Genomic DNA, 22,207 nt, shown 5'->3' with positions numbered 1-22,207 from the left:
GTCCAGACTTTTAATGTAGAATTGCCTGGTTTGGAGCCCAAGAGTTAGGGAACCACAAAATAATGCACAGATACAATGTATTTAAAGTGGCTTCCTATTGAAATATTGGATATCAAAATGCAGAGTGCTGACAAGCTGAAAAAAACAACATAAAACACAAGAGACGATCAAGTTTCAAAAATTGCTCTTCTCCTTAAAACTTCTTTTTGCAGAGGGGGCAAGCTCACCTCCCGCACCCCTACACTCCCCAAACTTATATATCCCTCAGAGATCACCATTCCTCAGAGAAAAGGGAACATTCTGAGACATGGCATCTTGGACTTAGTGCATGTAAATCCATTTCTTCAGCCATTTAGTCTCTGTATTTCAGGATTCACTCTATTAGGTCCCAATTGTTTCAAATGGTTGCTATTTAGAGCACTACAATTGCAGAACTGGTCCTTGCAGCAGTGGAAAAATGCAACTTAAAACTGTATGTAAGAGCAGGCAAAATAATAAATAGCACAGGAACATTTAATAATGCAGTGGAAACAAGTAGTAAAAGTGCAAAATAATACTTAAAATCATTTATCTTACCAAGGATGGCTTCAGATGCAAGCAGAATTACTCAAAATCTCTGGCATTGTCGTCAAAAGCTGAGCAGCTCTGATTAAGTCAAAATTTCAAAAATGATATTACTAAAATGTAGCATGTTTAGTCTGCTAAAATACAGCATATTTAAACTATATCACACAAGCCAGACTTATTAATGAATTAATTCATTTTTTAGTGCCAACCAATAAAGTTAAAAAAATTAAAGAAAATATTAATACTGCAGCAACAGCATTTGTTGAGCAGCTCATAAGTCATACAGAAATATTACTGCATACAACATACTATTTTTTGGAGGGTCATAATGTGAGTAGGACACCAGTATCTCAATTTTGGTCTCCCCATATCTTCTATGTCATAAAGAATAGCTATCCCATCTGATATACTCAGTACACATCTGAACATGTTTATTATTTATTTTATTTATTTTATATTTGATTACCAGGTTGGTCTGACTGGCAATCAGGTGCCCATTTTCAGCAGAGACCCAGGGAGAAAAGCTCCACATACATGACAATCATAAAAAATATAAAAGCTCCACATATATGATGAAAATACAAAAGTCAGAGATGAGTACAAATTAACAGAGCAAACAATAGTATATCATAGTATAGTACGATGCAAATTTACAGAAGTGTACAATATAGAGTGTACAGTAGTAAAACAGAAAATATAATGTATTTGAATAAGAAAGTGCAGTAATATATATGGTTATATACAGACATTTAAAAATACAATTTGTTATGTAGTTTTTTTTTCTACGTGTTTGACCTTTGAGTAGTGCCAGAGGAAGATGTATCTGAATGATGGTAGTAGGGCTAGCCATGGTCAGTACAGGTACATTGCCAGATGAGATTCAGGTGGGCTTTTAATTGGGTATTAAAGATGGGACTGCTGTTTTGGAAGCTGATATCTGGTGGGAGAGAATTCCAGATTTTAGCAACTGTGTAAGAATAGAGGGATTCACCAGCACTGTGTCTACGCTTAGCTACTTCAAGAAGGACTTTGTAGATCTTAGTTGGCGAGCAGAATTGTGAAAGTTGAGTAAGCCTGTGTTGCAGCATAAACCTCCAGAGTCAACAAAGCTGGATCTTGAACAAACAGACCCCTATGTAGGGTTACGAATCTGGCCCCCAGCAGCAGTTTCCTATTACTTGTCTGTCCTTCTCCAGCGATGGTAAACACTATTCAAACCCTTCAATGTACATGCTATTTTCTTCTTTACGTTCAGAATTAATCACAGAGATTTGGATTCCATTTAAAACTTATTTCACATTTTACAGAAAAAAACACTAACATTTTTTAAACAAAACACTCTGACATTGAAAGACTTAATATTAGAAATGGTAAACATCTCTTCCGTTGAAACTCACATTTAGTGAAAATGCATCTGGCAACCAATTACAACATACATGCTGAGATTCATACTCAAATAGCATACACTGAAGTACTAATTAGCATCTATGTGAAGGATTCAGAAATTCAAAAAACAAACGTGTAATCCATTTTTCTAACAGCCTGTGACAGCCCACTGGGCACATGTCCTCTTTTAGAAGCAGTCCAAGAAAACTATCTAGTGAAGTAGCTTGGCAGAGTAACACAAAAGACAAATGAGGCTGACAAAATCAAAAAACATAATGCAAAATGTATTTAATGTATTTCTTTGACAGCTCATAGCCTTACTCATCTGCAGTAAGTGCTACACAAACTGTTATAACCAAAAAAACACTGCATTTCACACCTATCCACCTGCAACAAAACAAGCTAAATAATGATTTAGTCATAGTTAAAATACTAACATTAAGCTCATAGAGTTTATGCTGCCATATTTATTACAGACAAATAATATACATATAGTCAAGTCAACATTCAGCAGAACAAGGAAACCAAGGATAACATCCAAAGAGCTTGGTTCATATGATGATACTCCTGTTTACTTGTAATCAGTTTCCTTCCTTTACTCTGTTTCATGGGTAGTTACTAGATTTATAGTATGGGGGAACACTGAGGAGCCTAGCCCAAATTTTCATTTGCCCCAAAATGCTGTCTGGTTAAGTGACTTGCTCAAGGACAAGGGAGGACATAAATATGAGACAACATCAAAGATATTCTGCAAAACTAGGACTACAAATAAGAGGAGACTACTTTAAATCATTTAAAAAGGTAAGCTGAAGGAGGCCTGACAGTTGTGTGGAGGACTAAGATCCTGCCTCCCACAGCTAAGGCCCTGGGTTGTGCTTCTGAGTGCCTCTAACTGGGGTATTACTCACACACACACACACACACACACACACACACACACACACACACACACACACACACACACACACACACACACACACACACACACACACACACACACACACACACACACACACACACACACACGCACACACACGCACACACACACACACACACACACACACACCACTTTGCTTGCTTATTTCACTAACTTGTCTCTGCGATAATCCTTGTCATTTTTGCACATACTATGATGTTTCATTAACCTTCAGATGATTAGTTACCTTCACACACTATGTCAGGACTGCAGATTTAAATCCTACACTGTGTTCTGTTATGACCCAATCATATTGAGAGGTAGTCTGCCCTGTGTGATGTGTACACATTTTCTGCATGCATGTCATGCAAAGCAGACTACCTGTTCAACTTTTAAAGTAAAACAGACTTTTTTAAGTTAAAATGGACCACAGACTTCGTTTTAAGTGAAATGGACCTTAGCTGGGGCCCCCTAACCATCCCAGGCCCTAGGCAACTGACTAGGTTGCCTAGTGCTAGATATGGCTCTGCACACTAGTACTACCACATTGCAGTACTGTAGCTATTTAGCTTCATGTACATCATATGTGAACACTGGAAATTAGAAAGATCAAGGAGCAAGACTGAAAGCTTTTTCTGAAAGGCAGCCACCATTTAGACTTCCTAGATTAGCTTCCAGTGAAGATTGCCTGTAATACTCTGACAGAACACTGCCTGAAGCTGCACAAGGCATCAAATGTCACAGGGCATCATTTCTTTATAAATGGTAAATGCATATAGGTGCTTGTAACAGTAGCTATCCTAAAAAATACAAAATTCTGTTCCTCAGAATTTAGCAAAATAGCAGAAATTAGTTCTGAGTTTGTAAAAGAAGCCCATAGATAGCAATATACTCAGTTTCCTTTGGAGTGAAGTACTGTTTCTAGAATATACATTATGTAGCTTCCTCTTAAATGGTACTCTGGGCTTTGAAGCCCCTAAATCAGAAATGTTGCAGTCATGGTAGGTGTACATAAAAGGAAATTGCGAAGTGTGTTGGTCATGTATGAGTGCTTCGTTCGTGTGTTATATTAAATACTCTGTTATGCAAAAGTAATAGGAATAAAGTACTGATGCACTTAAAATTATTAAAAAATTCAGAAGAACCAAATTCCAAATGTATGATATGGAGGTCATTGCCACCCAAAGTACTTTAGTATTTTAAAATGGGAGATTATTTTAGGAAAAAAGATAAGTGGATTAAGGTTTCTTGCTCTCATAGCCAATATTTAGCACATGCCTATACTTTTCTAGCTATATGCTCATTTTTCTACTGCTCAGAAATGAAGTTACAAAACTAGTGTAGGTTTTTCCATGCCTGTTATCATTCAAAGTTGCTGATGAACAGAAAATAGATACCAAAGCAGACAATTTAAATGAACAAACAAAATGGATCACATTGAGAGTTGTGATCAATATGTACATATCACAATAAGGTTATAAGAAGGAACTCTACACTTACCCTGAAAAGGGTAACTATTAAAAGGATTTACTTTGGAAACTGAAAATGCAGTACTATACTCCGAATGGATATATAAAACTAATGAGCTGAAATCAAAATTGAATGGGAACAAGTTATCCTAAAGCACAGAGGAATGGAATCCTGACTGCAGTCTAAGCAAGCTGTATTTCAGAAGAGAATCTATTGTACCGAAGGAGCCACAGAGTGCAGGTGGGAAGGAGTCATTAAGTGCCTGCTTTCTCATTTCAGGAGCACACTTTAAAATGAAACTCTATAATACTGCCTCATAACTGAGGCCCAGTGCTAATGTTATAAGGGGACCTGAGGCTGAACAGCTTGCTTCAGGTTGCATGGTCATATGAGTGGATGTAGGCACATGTGCCTGCATGTTTCAGATTTACATGCTTTGTATGTTACACCCCAAAATCACAATGGGGTGGGACATTTAGGGGCATACAGAAAAAGTACTGAAGTAACCACTTGCTAAATGTAACCTCTCTCCACTTTTCAAAAGTGAAAATGGAGGTAATACAGGGAGTGAAAAGGACTGTATAGGGTGCTGGCCATACCTGTCAACTGTCCAGATTTTTGCAGAATGTCCAGATTTTTGCCACATATTTTTGGCCTGTTTCTCAATGTTTTTTTTTTTTTTTTTCAAATCACTGGCAAATCATTGAGGACCAAAGTCAGAAAATAATGGCAGTCATTTGAGTTATAGACTTGATATGCTTCAGAAAATAGATCATCATCATCTTCTTTCGGCTGTTCCCGTTAGGGGTTGCCACACAGGATCATCTGTTTCCATTTCTTCCTGTCCTCTGCATCTTGCTCTGTCACACCAACCACTTGCATGTCCTCTCTCACCACATCCATAAACCTTATCTTAGGCCTTCCTCTTTTCCTTTTACCTGGTAGCTTCATCCTAAGCATCTTTTTCCCAATATACTCAGCATCCCTCCTCAGCACATGTCCAAACCAACGTAATATTGCCTCTCTGGCTTTGTCTCCAAACCTTCCAACCTGGGCTGACCCTTTAATATACTTATTCCTAATCCTGTCCACCCTTGTCACACCCAGTGCACATCTTAACATCTGTAACTCTGCCACATCCACCTCTAACTCCTGCCTTTCTGTCAATGCCACTGTCTCCAACCCATATAACATGCTTCAGAAAATAGATGGTAATACAAAACATGCTATTCTATCAATTTCTAAGATTGTAAGCGCAATATGCAAAAAGTATCCCTATTTTTGTGCCTTTCTCCCACCATTATTTATGGCTTTGTCCAGATTTCTTGCTTTAAGAGGTTGAGAGGTATGGTTCTGGCAGGTCTAGAATTTAAATGTTTAGTATGGAAAAGAACAACACAAAGACATGACATGAAAGGATGCTTTTTAATATCAGTACAAAACTGAAACGGAGTGCTGCATAGGATGTTAAGGACTTCATTCACATATGGGTTGTCACCAGAGTATGACATATATTATGGGAGATGTGCAGGTTATGCATAACTCTATGAGGTCTTGAAAGGCTATATTGCCTGGAAATAAACTATGCAATCTCTATGAGGTACAATTACACTTCAAGCTTTAAATTCATTTCTCGGCTGCTTTTAGTAGATGTTTATTTCCTACAAATTACAGTTAATATTTGGTAAATAAAATGGCCTGCTATTTTTGATAGTACCATGCCTTTTGTCTGAAAAGAAAGGATTTGTGAAAGTAGTAATGGCTTTGATTCGAAAGAATTAAGGATGCAAAGTAAAAAGTAGTTGTAATAACAAATCTTACAAGATGTGAATGAATAAAATGGCAGCAACTACACTGTATTTCTGAAATCCCAAAGTGGAACTGTGCCAGGAGGACATCCATTGAAAACAAAGCCCATAAGTGAGTTGCAGTTCATCAGCAAAATGTCATTGCTACATAATTAAGATGATGCAACTTCACTTGCGATGTTGGACCTTGTTATAAAAGGAAATGATGGTAAGAACGCAAGCTCATTTCTCCTCAGAAGCCACATATATATTTTTAACTTGCTTATATTTTCTCATCTACTAAGACATTGCATAGTTCATTTACAAGTTCACTCTAAATGCTTAGACAGTCATAAAAATTTAATGAATACAATAATAATTTATAAAGTATAAGTAACATCATATTATTAGAAAATAAGAAAATAGATTTGGCATAGTTGCTGAAATAACAGTGTTAAAATGTATGGCAATAATTATGCACTATCTAGAAAGCAAGTATGTGCATTAAGATAGTATAGTATGGCATTTTATTAAATAATGAAAAATATATAGTCTTCATATTGCATTTAGTAATCATACTTTTGCGTTTGCTAGATTCTCAAAATCTTTCTTGAAAAGAAAACCTGCATAATCTGAACAAAATGTTTGATAACATGAGCTTTATTAATTATGGGAATCAGCTTTATAATAACCAAAGCAGTACTCACCTGCAGCCGTTTGCCATGGGGCTGGCCTCTGTAGTTATTGTTACCGTAGTGCTGGACATTGTTGGGAATGTACTAGTTATTGCTTCAGTGCTACAAAGCAACAAACTCCGAAATACTGGTAAGAAATCACAGTGGTAAGCACTCATTATTTTTATACAAGTATACATGGAAAAGTATTGGAATGCCCAGTGATTAATTTAAATGCTAAATCCATCTTGTTCATCTTTTTGTTAAGCAGTAGAATTAATTACCTGAAATATATAATGAATGGGATATGACACTTAAGTGTAATCTAATTTCACTATTTTCTTCATCCCATGTCATCCTTGGTCTGTGATTATAACTTCTTCTCCAACATGATCAAGTTAGAGTACTAAACCTTTATCTAGTTTCCTACTTGATAAAGTGCATGGCTAATGGAAACAAAACTTGCCAAGTAATGTTCCTAAATCAATAGTACTGCCTGAAGAAATCATGTTATCTTTAATGTTGCTATTAAGACTAGTATAACCCTGATTTAACCATTTAATATTTAAATCTAAGTATTTGTCAGGCTTAAATGCTACATCTAAGAATATACAGCTTTTCCTAAGAATTTCATTTTAAAATATTTGAAAAATATGTAAATTATTTTGAAATATTGTCATTTACAAGCAAACAAAAATGTATGAAATCAATGTTACAACAAAAAGATATGTCGAATGTGTCAATTTACAGAGATTGTGAAATTTTATCTGTTCTTGCTGCATTGCTTCTTAAGTATAGTGAGTACAACTGATACAACAAAAGTAGTTTATGTTGCTTCTGTGTGACTATATAACCACTAATATAAGATAGTTGCATTGTCAAACACATAAGAATTTAGAAGTATTTTCCTTATAGCATTGTAAACTTACAATTCTTTGGCTATGCATGCTGACACTAAATGTGGCAAAGGTGAAAGAAGATAATATACACATTAAACTAGTTTTACAGCATTAAGTCCAACCCAAATTGTAACAAATGACTTTACTAGAATTGTAATAGCTAGCAGGTACATTTTTCTATCAAGAAAGATTCTGAAATATTCTTGTCCAAAAACAACCCTAGTAAAAATGTGTTGACTGAAAATTAATATCTTTTTATAACATTTCTGAGGACATTATTGTGACATTCTTCAATATAAAACACAACATACTGCAAAAATGTCACATCTAAAAGAAAGTAGGTTATGTAGGCTGCAGGAGTTTCTGGGCAAATGGAAACTGCAAAATTATAGGCCAAAAATGCTTTTAAGATTTGTACCTAAAACCTTTATGAATTAAAACAAAAATGTGTCCAGGAATACAATAAACTCCATGTAGGCTTCTCATAAAGCCTACAAGGATGGCATGGTGTTCATGCTGCTCAGTATGTGCTGCACTACCTACATATGTGCTTATTTTCATGCTACTGACCTGCCTTAGAAGTGTACATACATTGACATATCCCATCTTGGGCACATTGCCATATTTACCATGCCCTCTTCCACTTTATTCCTTCCTTTCGTTCATGTCTGTGTACATTTCCATCAGCACACTTTCCCTGTCCAGTGTACTTTTCCTTGTATGTGTCCTTGCTGTCACCCCCCATTATTTCATTTTGCAAATAATTGTTGTAGGATACATTGCACTCAGTAAACTTTTCTGTACTTTGCTAATACTGCTGTTATAGCAGTATTTTTATCCCAGAAGTCATTGTGGCTTTCCTCTCAATCTCAGATTGGATTACACTGTTGTAGGGCTACAGTACATCCATACCTTAACATAGCACATGTGAAATGTTCATATGGTCATAGGAAATTACTAGACTAATGGCCAAGAGCCCATATAAGACTAGCCATTATTATCCCATTTAACCCAAATTGCTATCTCTAGGTGAGGGAAGATAGGGATATGTATGTATGTGTTTGATTTTATTAAAGACTGCCTATGTCCATATGGGACATGGCTACTACTCCACAAGTGAAATAGCAATCACACATCCAATAGCCTAGAGATGGCTTGAAGAGGGTCTTGGAGGGGCTCTGCTTCACAATGTGTATATGCATCTTTGAGATGATGATACCCTCACTGTTCCACAAAAAGGATGTTATGTGGACATAGGGAAACTGGGGAGTTTAGATTGAAGAGGCTATGCAAAAGGTTCTCCTGAGTGGAAGTCAAATGAGAGCAAATTCAAAACATCCTACAATGACCACAATATGCCACCAATCCACACACCAGTTGACTGAGATCAGATTCAAACACCACGCCTGTCTATGTATACAAGCTGGATTCCACACAGAAGTCTTAACTTCTGCTGTGTCACAATGCACTTTATAGACAATGACATCATCATAGTATGCTGAGAAGATGATACTGGGAGGAGTGTCTGACATAACTGTGGACTCACATCCCAGTATAAAATTGCCTCCAAACTGATAGTTGAAAGAAGACACACAAACACATTGACTGCTGTGAGAGTGGGACCCCTGTCTATCTAGTTACACAAGTTAGAGAACACAGTACTTAATGCTAGTGCCACAAAAGAAGTCTGACTTTAACTTTACATTGCTACATGACTCAACAGCAATTTTATACAGACCTCCCAACATTCTTTTCTCAGCATACACTGATGATGTCATCCTCTAGAAAGTACACTTTAACAGTGTTAAAGTCAGAGGTCTGCAGTGGCATGATCATTAAGTACTGCATTGTCTAGCTTGTGTAACTAGATAGGTAAGGGTTCTAATCTCATAGCCCTCAACTTGAGTAAGTAGGTGTTTGCATAGCTAGATGAGCATAAGTCTATGTTCTGTTGCCTTTAGTCAAGTAGCATTCAAAAGATACTTTTACATTGCCACATGACTCTTCAGCAATTTTATACAGCCCTCCCAACATCTTCTTAGCATACACTGGTAATGTGATCCTCTAGAAAGTGCACTCTGGCAGTGTGTAAGAACAACTTCTGCAGTGGTCTGAGTATTAAGTACTGTGCTTTTTAGCATGTGTAACTAGATAGATAGGGGTTCTAATCTGTCAGAAGGCAATGTGTGTGTGTGGGTGTGTGTGTTTGTGTGTTTAGGTGTGAGTGTGTGTGTGTGTGTGTGTGTGTACTCAGATGAGCTTGAGTCCAGGTCATACTGCATTAATTCAGGAGATACTTTTACACTGCTACATGACATTGCAGCATTTTCATACAGCTCTCACAACATCATCTTCTCAGCATACACTGATGATGTCATCTTCTATAAAGTGCACTTTGAAAGTTTTAAAGTCAGACATCTGTGGTGGTGCCAGTATTATGTTGTACAGAATCCAGCTTGTATGCCTACAAAGGTGTGGTGTTTGAATCTGACCTCAGTCAACTGGTCCATGTCTTCCTCTCGCTCTGTCAGTATGCATGCATATCTATCTATACACATCCACATACACACACACACACACACACACACATACACACACACACATGCACACACACACACACACACACACACACACACACACACACACACACACACACACACGCATATATATATATATATATATAGAGTTATATGTATGTGATGAAAGGAGATACTGCCAGCCCAGATATCTGGGTTTTTTAAAATAATTATATGTCATTTGTGAATATCAATATGATTCATGTAAAATGCTTGTGTTACAATTGTATTAGAACTGTATGTCATGTATATATCAAACTGCTGGTACAGAAGTGTGTGTTGAAAAGATTTTTGCAAAGTGCTTGAAATGTATCCACAATGTACCCTAATGGAAAAGAACAGAAATGTACATCCACTATTGTAACTGTTTAGATGTATGTATTCTAACAGTGGAAACTGGGATACAGGAGATTAGCCTCAGTCTAGTAAATTTTAGAAAAATAGCTGAAATTGAATTACTTTATAGGCTAGGCCAGAGACACAAAATCTGTGCCGAGAGGATTTCTGTATTGTCTTGCAAATGTTTTATTGTTTTATGACTTCCAGCATGTGCCAAAGATCTGAGGAAAAGCCCTTGTCTCTGTATTTTTACAAGTAGATGCTAAATGCTACCAGTTGCCATCAATGGTTGTTTTGGACCTGGGAACTAGATGTCAGATGACAAGAAATTATGTCATTCTGCAAGCTAGCCCAGCACTAATAGTTGAGATATTAATCTGAGAACTCTCTGAGAGAGACAAGCAACCAGGAAGAAACCAAACTGATCTTGGGAATGTACAACTCTCAGAAAATGGACAGTTCAACTTTCCATCTGGAGGTAAAGAGACTTGAACGAGAGGCCAAACATTTGGAAATAAAATCAGCAGAGATACTGAGGTGGTTAGAGACTGATGAAAAGGAGAAACAGAAACAAATGGAGTTAGAATCTGCAGACAGACTGAGATGTCTGAAGGCCAAAGAAAATGAGAAAGTGAGACATTTGGAGGGTGAAGAAAATGAGAGGCAGAAGCAACATGAAAAGGAAATGTTGATTCTTCACCAGGGTCATGGCGTTAATGGGGGAGGGAATAACTGAACCCCAGGAGCAATAAAGGTCAGTAAATTTCTTCCAAAATTTACTTGGGGTGATAATTTTGATAGTTTTATTCATATGTTTGAAAGGGTATGTAAACAGTATAATGTTGACCAAGGGCTCTGGGTACAGTTCCCGACTCCCTTACTTTATGGTAAAGCTGTAACTGCTATTTCTAAATTGTCTGATGCTGATTGCTTAAATTATAATACTGTTAAACTTTTTTTATTTTATTTTTAACACCTGAAGCTTATAGAAAAAAGTTTCACGAGCTTAGATGCAAGGCAGATGAAAGTGTGTGTGAATATATTGCTGAGTTAAGCACTTATTTTCATAGATGGGTGAGTGGGTGTCAGGTCACCACTTCTGAAGGGCTGGCAGACCTTTTGGTAAGAGAACAAGCCCTTAGCACTTTTCCTGAGAACATAAGAATCTGGTTAGCACAGCAGAGCATATAGGGAATGTAATACTGCAGATGAATTGGGGAAAAAAGGGAGACATATATCTATCAGGCAGGCATCACTACACAGGAAAGGGATAACCAGTGATGCTCATGAGTCTAAGGGAATCCATGGTGGGCAGTCTAAACCACCCTAACAGAGTCTACCAGTAGCAGGATTAGCCACTAGTTCAGTTACATGGTCAGGACTAAAGGTTAAATGCTTTAAATGCAACCAGAGTGTTAATGTAGCATATAGATGTCCATGGAGACAAGGTGGGGAAAAAAAGGTGGGAGAGCCAGTAAGTGGGAAAGACAGAATGCCAGCAGTAAGTTGTCTGGAGACAACAAGGGTACCAAACTACCACAAGAGGTTATATCCTGTCTTAGCAGATGGAAAACAGGCCACTGCTAAGAGAGACTCAGCCTCTGACCTAACCATTGTAAAGCCTGCAATGGTTAAATAGCAGCAGTGTTTGCTTGGGCATTCTACTCCAATCAGAGCTTCAGGAGGGACCCCATTCCAAATACCTTTGGCTAGGTTTCACCTTGACTGGGAGGATGGAAAAGGAAGCATGTAAGTAGGTGTGCTTGAGGATATCCCTGCAGGTGTCCTGATAGGGAATGATTCAGATAATGCAGTACCTTGTGTGCATGTAGTTACATGCAGTCAGTAATGGAGACAAGCATGTGGGTCTGGTAGCCTAGGAAGGACCAAGACAGACTGCACACTTGAAGCCAGGACTGGTGAGGTGGCTACTTCAGGGAGGAAGCTACCCTGTAGCAGTGAAACTGAAGGTAAGCCACAGCTGCTTGTGGGTACTGATGTTCCCTTGGACAGACTGACTGCAAGGGCAGAGATGAGTAGTAGTACTCAGGCTGACAGGGAGACACTGCTGTCAGAGAATACCAGACTTCCTGTGGAAAGAGATCTGGGAAGAGTTATAAAAAGAGAGCTGAGACAGGCTCAGCTCTCAGACCATAGATTACAATGTCTGAGGGAGGTGACTAGTGAGGCACCTGATTCTCAAAGAAAAGGGTAATCTGTATACTGGGACAAAGGATTACTGTATAGAGAGTGGACCCCTGAGGGAGGGCTAGAGGGTGAGAGAATACAGCAGTTGGTAGTGCTGAGAGATTAAAATCTGGCACTTCTAGCCATAGCCCATGACATTCCCTTTGCAGGTCATATGAGCATAAAGGGTACAAAGAGATGTAATATGCAGAACTTTTATTGGCCTGGGATTCCCAGAGATGTAACCAGGTTCTGTAGGACCTGTGAGGAGTGCCAAAAGATAGGCAAGGCAGGAGACAAGGTGAAAGCTTCTTTGAAGTTTTTGCCTGTGACTGAGGAGCCATTTCAGAGAGTAGCTATGGATATCATGGGTCCTCTGAGTACCCCAAGTTCCACAGGGAAGAAGTATATCCTACTGGTAGTAGATTATGCAACAAGATACCCCAAGGAGGTGGCCCTGTCCTCCATTGAGGCCGAAAAGATGGTAACTGCTTTGCTAGAGATTTGCAGCAGGGTAGGTTCCCCAAAAGAAATACTGACTGACAGAGGTGCCAATTTATTGTCAGACCTGCTGGCTTGACTGTGACAGCACTGTGGGCTGAAGCACCTAAAGACCACTCCTACCCTACCCCGAGTAATGGTCTGCTGGAGAGGTTAAACTCTGCACTAAAGACCGTGCTATGGGCATTTGCAGACAGGTTTAAGACAGAGTGGGACAAATATCTGCCTCATCTGTTGTTTTCTCATAGAGAGGTACCCCAGGAATCCACAGGTTTTTCACCTTTTCAGTTGCTGTATGGGTATAGGGTGAGTGGACCTCTAGACTTGATTCGTGATGAGTGGGAGAGTGAGTGTGAATCCCACATGGAATCTGTTGTGGCATATGTCCTAAACCCCAGGACAAGGCTCAGGGAACTCATGGGCTTGTCCCAGGAGAACCTGGCTAAGCCTAACAGCAGAAAAAGATCTGGTATGACAGGAATGCTTGAGCTAGAGAGTATGATGTGGGGCAGCAGGTTATGGTTCTCATTCCTATAAGACACAACAAGCTACATGCATCTTGGGAGGGACCCTTCAAAGTGGTAAGGAAGGTCAATTATGTCAACTACAAGGTAGAACTGCTAACCAGGAGGCAGGGGCATAAATTGTACCATGTTAACACCTTGAAACCTTACCATGATAGGGAGACCCTGGTGCTAAGTATTTGCAGTAGAAGGCAGGAAGACTCTGAGGGAGATCTATGTCTACAGGGAGCCAGCCAGCAAAATCCAAAATTACTATGGCAGAGTCTAAGGTTGCAGGCATATGATTTGACAGTGCAACACTGTAATGGGTTCAGCAATGCCAAGGCAGTGGGGATCTCCAGACAGAGAATGGGGTAAGGTATTCCCATATAGGCTCATCCTTCTCAAGCAATGTTTCTTAAGGGTCACTTGAAAAACTAGCTTGAGTCATTGAGGTGGGAAGAAGTATAATGAAAGGAGACACTGTCAGCCCAGCTATCTGGAATTTTGTAAATAATTATATGTCATTTGTAAATATCAACATAATTCATATAAGATGCTTGTGTTACTAATGTATTAGAATTGTATGTCATGTATATATCAAACTGCAGGTAAAGAAGTGTGTGTTGAAAAGGCTTTTGCAAAGTGCTTGAAATGTATCCACAGTGTACTCTACTAGAAAAGAACAGAAATGTAAATGCACTATTGTAACTGTTTAGATGTATGTATTTTAACAGTAGAAACTGGGATACAGGAGATTAACATCAGCCTAGTACATTTTAGAAAAATAGCTGAAATTAAATTACTTTATAGGCTAGGCTAGAGATACAGAGTCTGTGCTGAGAGGCTGTCTGTATTGTCTTGGAAGTGTTATATTGCTTTATGGCTTCTAGCACTTGCTAAAGATCTGAGGAATTTTTACAGGTAGATGATGAATTCTACCAGCTGTCATCAATGGTTGTTTTGGGCCTGGGGACTAGAAGTCAGATAAGAAATTATGTCATTCTGCAAGCTAGTTCAGCAATAATGTTTGAGATATTAATTTGAGAACTTTCTGAGAGAGACACAGCATTCTGGATTCTATCTTTGACCTTACAACAACAACTAGAGAAGATCCATTCACGACATCTGCCTTACTTCCTAAGTACGTTTCTAGGGAATAGTAACTCTCTTAGATATATTCAGGAATATAGCAAAGCTTATTTGAGATCTTTTTTTTTCATTTATTTGAGACTGTCCTGCAGTGTTGTTTTAAATATTCAAGTGATTTTGAACTTTGATGTCATTGTAAATATATATTTAGTATTGTCTTGTTGTTTTATGATTTATTATTAAATATATTTAAACATTTAATTGCGGCTGATCTGTCTAAAGATATTTAAGTTCTGAGAGTACTTGCATATTTATTTTGTGACACTGTGGGCTACTCCTACTAGCCTTGCTCTTGGTCAAACTACCATTTGTATTAATAGTAACATTACACAGTAAGATTGGACACCCTTTGCTAAGGGCCTTAAAGTAGCTGATAAGGAGCTGGCTGATAGCAGTGATAACTACCGTATAGTCTAGACAAAAGGGTCATAACTAGTAAATTTGTGCCAGCCTTTCCCAGTGGTGTGTGTGTGTGTGTGTGTGTGTGTGTGTGTGTGTGTGTGTGTGTGTGTGTGTGTGTGTGTGTGTGTGTGTGTGTGTGTATAAATCAAACCTCAAAGAGTCTGTGTGCCAGCTACTTGGGCAGGGACATGGAGCACTGGTTGGAGAGAGAGGGTGATGGAGGTCTTGGTTTGGCGACTCAGCTGAGATGTCAACTCTATAGCTGTGCCAGTGGGGACTCTTATTGGGGATCTGTATAAAGAGGGAGAAACCAGCCCCGGACTTACTGTGGTCTCTATGTGCTCTTAAGGGAAATTGCACTTGATGCAGAGAGCTGCATCTGGTAACACTGTGTGTGTACCTTGTCAGCCTCACAGTGTACATCCACTACTGGTGCCAGTGGTAAAGACTGAGGCTCCTTAGTGGGGCATCACAATGTGTGTGTGTGTGTGTGTGTGTGTGTGTGTGTGTGTGTGTGTGTGTGTGTGTGTGTGTGTGTGTGTGTGTTTGTGTGTGTATATATATATATATATATATATATATATATATATATATATGTATATATATATATATATATATATATATATATATATATGTGTGTGTGTGTGTTTGTGTGTGTGTGTGTGCGTGTGTATACAATTTAACTTCAGTTGGTCGACTAACATGAATTTTGACATCCTGAATGTAAACAGGTAAACCACTCTATGTCAAAAATGGAAATGTCAATTTCCTAGTACAAATGTGCCTTGCAAGCCAATACCCTCTGATCTCCCCACACATCCACTAATTATATATACCAATGCTGAGATTGCACAGTTTCCAGGGAAATGGAATATTCCCTCACCCAGGGATTGTCAATCCTGCATAACTTTTGGCTATCTGTATAGTTGATCAAATGTGGTTGATTAAACAGATGTCGACCAATTTTATATATATATATATATATATATATATACATACATATATATATATATATATATATATATATATATATATATATATAATATATCTATATATATATAATATATATATATATATATATATATATATATATATATATATATATATATATGCATTTAAACATATATACATAAACACACACACACACACACACACCCACACATCCATCTATCCATGACTCCTTTTTCCCACATGATGATTTACAAACTTGACTGTACAAGAAATAAGAAGATTCCCATAAGAAGGATGCACAGCAAATTAGATTTCTTCCTATACTGATCTTTATAAAAAATGCACATAAAATTAATCAAAGAAAGGGTATTATGAGGGGCACTGATGTAAACAAATTTCTGTTTCAATAGTGACACTTCCTTGTCTCACTAGTATGTATTATAACTTTCTTTCATGTTTCTTTAAGACTTCCTATGCACTTTCCATTGTTATATTTAGACTTACTATATACATTATACTATGGCTCTTAGTCTCTTCCTATGATACTAGTGCAGCTGATGGATTGCTGCTATGTGGAACATCTAATGCAGTGAGACCTAATGATGGGAAGATGGCAGTTATGTGTGCTACCAGTGACCTACTATTGATTACCTTGCCAGGTGAAAAAGGGCAAGCTATAGAGAGGAGGACTGATTCACCACTGTATTGGGGTCTACTTCCATTTGAAATGAGTGAGTGATGACTATGTGGATATGGAAATGAACAGTGTTGCTTCTTAGTATCTCTGATGATATGCACTGGGATCAGTGTAAACTGAGCTCATAAACACACCTAAAGATCACATACACATCTTCTGTTCAAAACAATACATTTTCACAAGCTCGAGAGGGTAAGGCACACCTGGAAACAGTGGCCACAGTTGAATGAAACTGTTGGTTACTGGCAGCTTGTTCTTGCCATCTTTTCAAGGATAAATTTATAATTCTCTTCCCTGAGCCTAAAGCCAATCTCTGTAGAACAAGGGTGCCATCTGCCGGTAGTTTTGTATAGGAATGGAACAGACAGAAGGAATAACTAATGAATTATACAATGACTCCCTATTAATATTTGAAAACATGCACGCCGATTGGCCCAGCCCAACCAGAGTGCCCGTTGAAAATCCCACAATATACCAATGGAAAAAGGTCCAGTTGCCCGTTCTTTTTTCTGTTTATATAAAGTGCCCCAAAACCTTTTTTTTTTTTTTTTTACAATTAAAAAAAAAAAAAAGAGAAAACAGAGCAACGGAGACTTTCTTTTCTCCATTGTTTCCATTTCAAAGCATTGATGGACTGGGTATGCATGGGAACGCAAGTCCCATACGCATGCACAGTACATCAAAATGAAGAAGGAGTGTACCACAACCGGTGGAAGAACAGTAGTCTGCTGTTATACAAAGACATTATTTAAGAAAAGTATTTTTTTTCTTAAATAATGTCATTGTGTAATAGCAATAACCGACTCCGTGGTTGTGGTATATCGAAGATTTACCCACGGTTGCCTTTGTTTAATCACTCGGGCTTCACCCTCGTGATTAAACCACACCAACCGTGGGTAAATCTTCAATATACCACACCACGTCGTCGGTTATTGCTTAAATAATGGCTAGATGGCTTGTGGCTACAGAAGACATTCCATAAAGGCCTTCTTGGTATACATAAGGTAAGAACTGCTGACTGTATAACAACAATGCAGTCATCAGATATGGATATGAAATAATGAAAATAGCAGGCATACTTCCATACTTCAAACTATGGGAAAGAAAGGGCAGAGACACAGATTTTGGGTTTATTCCAGTAACATCTCATAAGTACAAAATGAAAGTGCATGCTGACGTCTGATATTTGTCTCATCTACTGTCTACAGTCTTTTAAAATAAATTAATACAACTTGCCAGTTTTTATATGTGATTCACCAGCTGTATTTGTGACTAAAGTATGCCTTCCTCCACTGGATAGACTAGTGTGGTATAAAACTATAATATAAATGAAGGTAATGCTCGCAACACAGTGAAATAAAAGCAGAAAAAATACATTTGGAGATTATAGCTTTTAAAGCCTTTACCCTTTTATTTTCAAAAACAGCTTGTCATAGTAAATAGAAGCTGTTAATTAGCATGTGTCATTAAAACCTTTCTTCTATTCTTTTTTTGGGGGTCATTTTTGTATATGAGACTAGAATGGCATACATTGCTTTGCCACATTATGCTTTGTTATGCCAATGGTATGTTTACAATTAATAAAGAATAAAATGTTTAATGAGTGCTAATAGGAAAAGTACATCATCAAGTAAGTCTTATATAAAGAACAATTCCTGTGAAGTCTATTGCAAAGATTCATACACCTTTGCTATTTATACCAGGTTTATGCTGATTTGTGACAGTTAACACTTAGTAAATAGATTTTTAATAAAAAGTTTGGAGCTGGGGTGTAATTAACAGATCCCAGAATAATTATGAGTCATGTGTTATGCACTTGTTTATAAAATCTTAAAAGACACAGGTACTTCAGGAAGCAATAATTGAGGTTTGGTTCTGCAACTAACAGCAAGATTAATTTACCCTGATAGGTACACTGAGATAAAATTCTCCTAATGAATACACCTTTAAGTAAGCCACGGTGGTGCAGCAGTAGCGTTGTTGCCTCACAGCAAGAGGTTCTCCTGTTTGATTCTCGGCTGGAGCGCCTTCTGTGTGGAGTCTGCATGTCCTTCCCGCAGTCGAGTGGCGTTCAAAAGACATGCATGAATGGGCGCACCTTCATTGAAGGTTGGGCGTCAGGCTGGCACTTCAGCACCATAAAAATCTACTGCCAATCATTAGCGGACCGGAGTTCCGCTGTGGCGACCCCTAACCGGGAAAAGCCGAAAGAAGAATGAATATACCTTTAAGAATAAAAAAAATTTAAATGAATTAATAACACTGATAATGAAGTAAGTTGCTAATAAGCTCTGTCAAATAATGTTCATAATAGATTTTTCCATGAATCCTTGACATTCTTGGTTGTGAAATGTTATTAACAGTCTGTGCTGAGCATTAGAAATACCTAAGAAATCTTGATTTTTCAATGACTGTATAAATACAGGAAATCAGTAAAGGACAAACTATAACATAATCCATTCCGTTGTACAAAACATGGGCTGTTTCACAGAAGTAGGTTGTATTATATTATATAAATATTTTAGCGTAATAGCTAAGGCAGAAGATTTTCATTTTGATATGCAAGGTGATGTCTGGGCAGTAAGTAAAGCAGCAGGATTATCATGTTCTTCTATTTTCTCATTTGAAAGGATTTAGCCTTTCGAAAGGATCCAAACATCCTAGTGACCTAGTTACTTCATCACAGTATCCCATGAGACTACCATATTGTCCTGCCATCTTGTATTCTTTTCAGGAGTTACAAACAGTAATATCACATACAGCATGATATTATAATTACAGACATCCCTACCCCCCTTTAAAATTAATTAGTTTTACTTTTCACTCCTTGGATTTGCTGCAGCCTCAAGTTTTTGCCTAATGAGTCGTATGCCTTTCAATCAGAAATCAGTATTAAATTATAAGTGGTTTAAGTATTAAAGCCTCTATATGAGTCTTGCTTATAAAATTGATGTGCCCATCATAGTACTGATATTTTGGAGAAACACCACCAGAATGTATAATTTTAAACTGTATGACTACAGTTTTGTTTAAAAAACTTACTTTGAAAGACAATACAGTGGTATAGATATTAGTACATTTCCCTCACAGATTTAGTTTTTTAGTTGGAGTCCCATCCTGGGTATCTTGTTTGCAGAGTCTGCATGTTCTCCCTCTGAGTTTGGGTTTTCATTTTCCACCCACATCCAAAGATATACTAGTAGGTTAAGTTGTATAGGTATATGGGTGCATGTTGTGTGTTGAGGGAGGGATCTGAAATAAGGGAAGCCATCTACTATACAAGTATTTAGATGTCAGACCACTAGCATGATTTTCAGCTCTCCTAGAGTTTGACTAGATTTGAGATGAAATTTGTATTCTGTATTGGATGGGTCTTACTTATACAAAATATTAATTATCTCCAGCAAGTTAAGTTTGTTTTAGCTTCTGGCTGTCACCTTTTCTAGAATGTGGGGAGAGTGCATGATCTGCTACTTCTAATGTATACATTCTCTTTGATGGTGCTTATTCTAATGAGGATCTCCTGTTGTTGATGTTTGCTGCCAACTTACCTAAGGGTATGAAATCAAATAACATATTGATTGTAGTTGATAACACAAACACTGCCAATTAGGATGGTGTTTAGGAGAACTATTTTTTTCTTGATAGAGAGGGCATGGATACTTCTTTCAGGAAATTTAATGACGTATGAAGTGAAAGAGAGCTGCTATCCTTAATGAAAGAGTTCATCTTTATATCTTTATAGAGTATATATTCAAGAATGACAGGAATGGTGAATGTACTAATAATATTCAATGCAATTCTGCCTCTGTCATGGATTTCTGTCTGGCAAGGGCAATATTTACCTTGGAACAAAATGGAGATTGTTGCTTGGCCAGAATGTGATCACTTGCTCCTGTTTGGTAGCTAATGAGGATAAAAATTGCAAAGAGGGGAGGTTTGATATGGCAGATAAATGTGATGTAATTTGTTTAAAAGTAAATTGTTTTATTCTTTGTGGTAGAAGGGAGGGGACTGGCAAATTGATTTTTCTGAAGTAATTAGACAGATCTTCAGGGACGAATTTCCCTGATGCAAGCTTGTATTTCTGAGAGCAAATAAAAGATGTGTCCTTGTGCCCCTCCATAGAGGTGGTATGGGAGGATATGCTCTGAAAATATTAAATGGCTTGATAACAACTCAGGGATACCAAATACACTTTTATAGTAAATTATGGAAGTGTCACAAGTACAATGGGGGTTCAGATGGTACAGTGTATTACTGAAGCAAGAAAAGGTAAATGTCATAACTGATTTTTGCCCAAAATCGACAATCCATGACATTATGAAAGTGGATTCAATGTGGTTTGGTCATTGGTAAGATTGGGAGTTTAAGAAACAGTCTAGTCCCTGAATGAAACAAATAACATATTGATTGCAGGTGATAACACCCACATTGCCAGCTAGGATGGTATTTAGGAGAACTCTTTTTACTTGCTAGAGAGGTTTTAGATATTTCTTTCAGAAAATGTATTGGTCTGTGTGTAAATTAAAAGGAGAGAAACATATATCTTTAATGAATGAATTCATCTGCATCTCATTTCATAGTATATTCAAGAAGACAGGTATGGTGAATGTATTAGTATTCAGTGTAGTTCTTCCTTTGGTGAGTGGTGAGTCCAGGGTTTAAGAAACAGTCTAGTTTCCCTGCACTATCATTGAACAATCACTATAGATATTATGAAGATTTGAATATAGTGACGATGTGGTATGACAATTGACCTACGATGGGGGCTTTTGTTTTCAGAAAATTATGTCTTGATGGAGGAAGTCAGTCATGCAATTAGTCTTTGACAAATCAGATGGCCTGGCACTGGAAGGTATTTTAGCAAAATTTTTCAAATGTAAAAAAGAGGTCTGGACTAGAGTTTTCTGCTCCATCAGTGTAGGAGTTTAGCACTGTGACCTTTCTGGAGTATTGGTTTGAGGGTTCCATAGTCCACATATCAAAAATGAGGATAAGGTTATTTGAGTAATTATAGACCTGTAGCCCTTCTGGATAATTTTTGAATATGTTAAGAAAAGGCTCATCAGAGCATTTAAAACACAATTAGAACCATTCCATTTTGATTCAGATTCAGGGAGGAAGTTTCTGTAAATGAACCAGTATAGATTTTAGACCATTTATGAACCAACTATGTAAGGATTAGTAAAGGAAAGCC

At 37.6% G+C, this 22,207-nt stretch overlaps 1 protein-coding gene across 1 annotated transcript in view; it reads left to right on the top strand.

Annotated features, from left to right (window-relative positions):
• The window catches only part of LOC122787984, a 164,164-nt gene that overhangs the window by 121,836 nt on the left and 20,121 nt on the right, over positions 1-22,207 (top strand). The window contains 1 exon segment of the mRNA XM_044054911.1: positions 6,745-6,951. Within this exon segment, the coding sequence (XP_043910846.1) occupies positions 6,745-6,951 (207 nt within the window).

Source organism: Protopterus annectens, chromosome 13.part0 (assembly GCF_019279795.1).
Source record: "Protopterus annectens isolate FY-2018-M chromosome 13.part0, PAN1.0, whole genome shotgun sequence".
NCBI lineage: Eukaryota > Metazoa > Chordata > Ceratodontiformes > Protopteridae > Protopterus > Protopterus annectens.
This window is presented reverse-complemented; position numbering and strand designations above follow the sequence as displayed.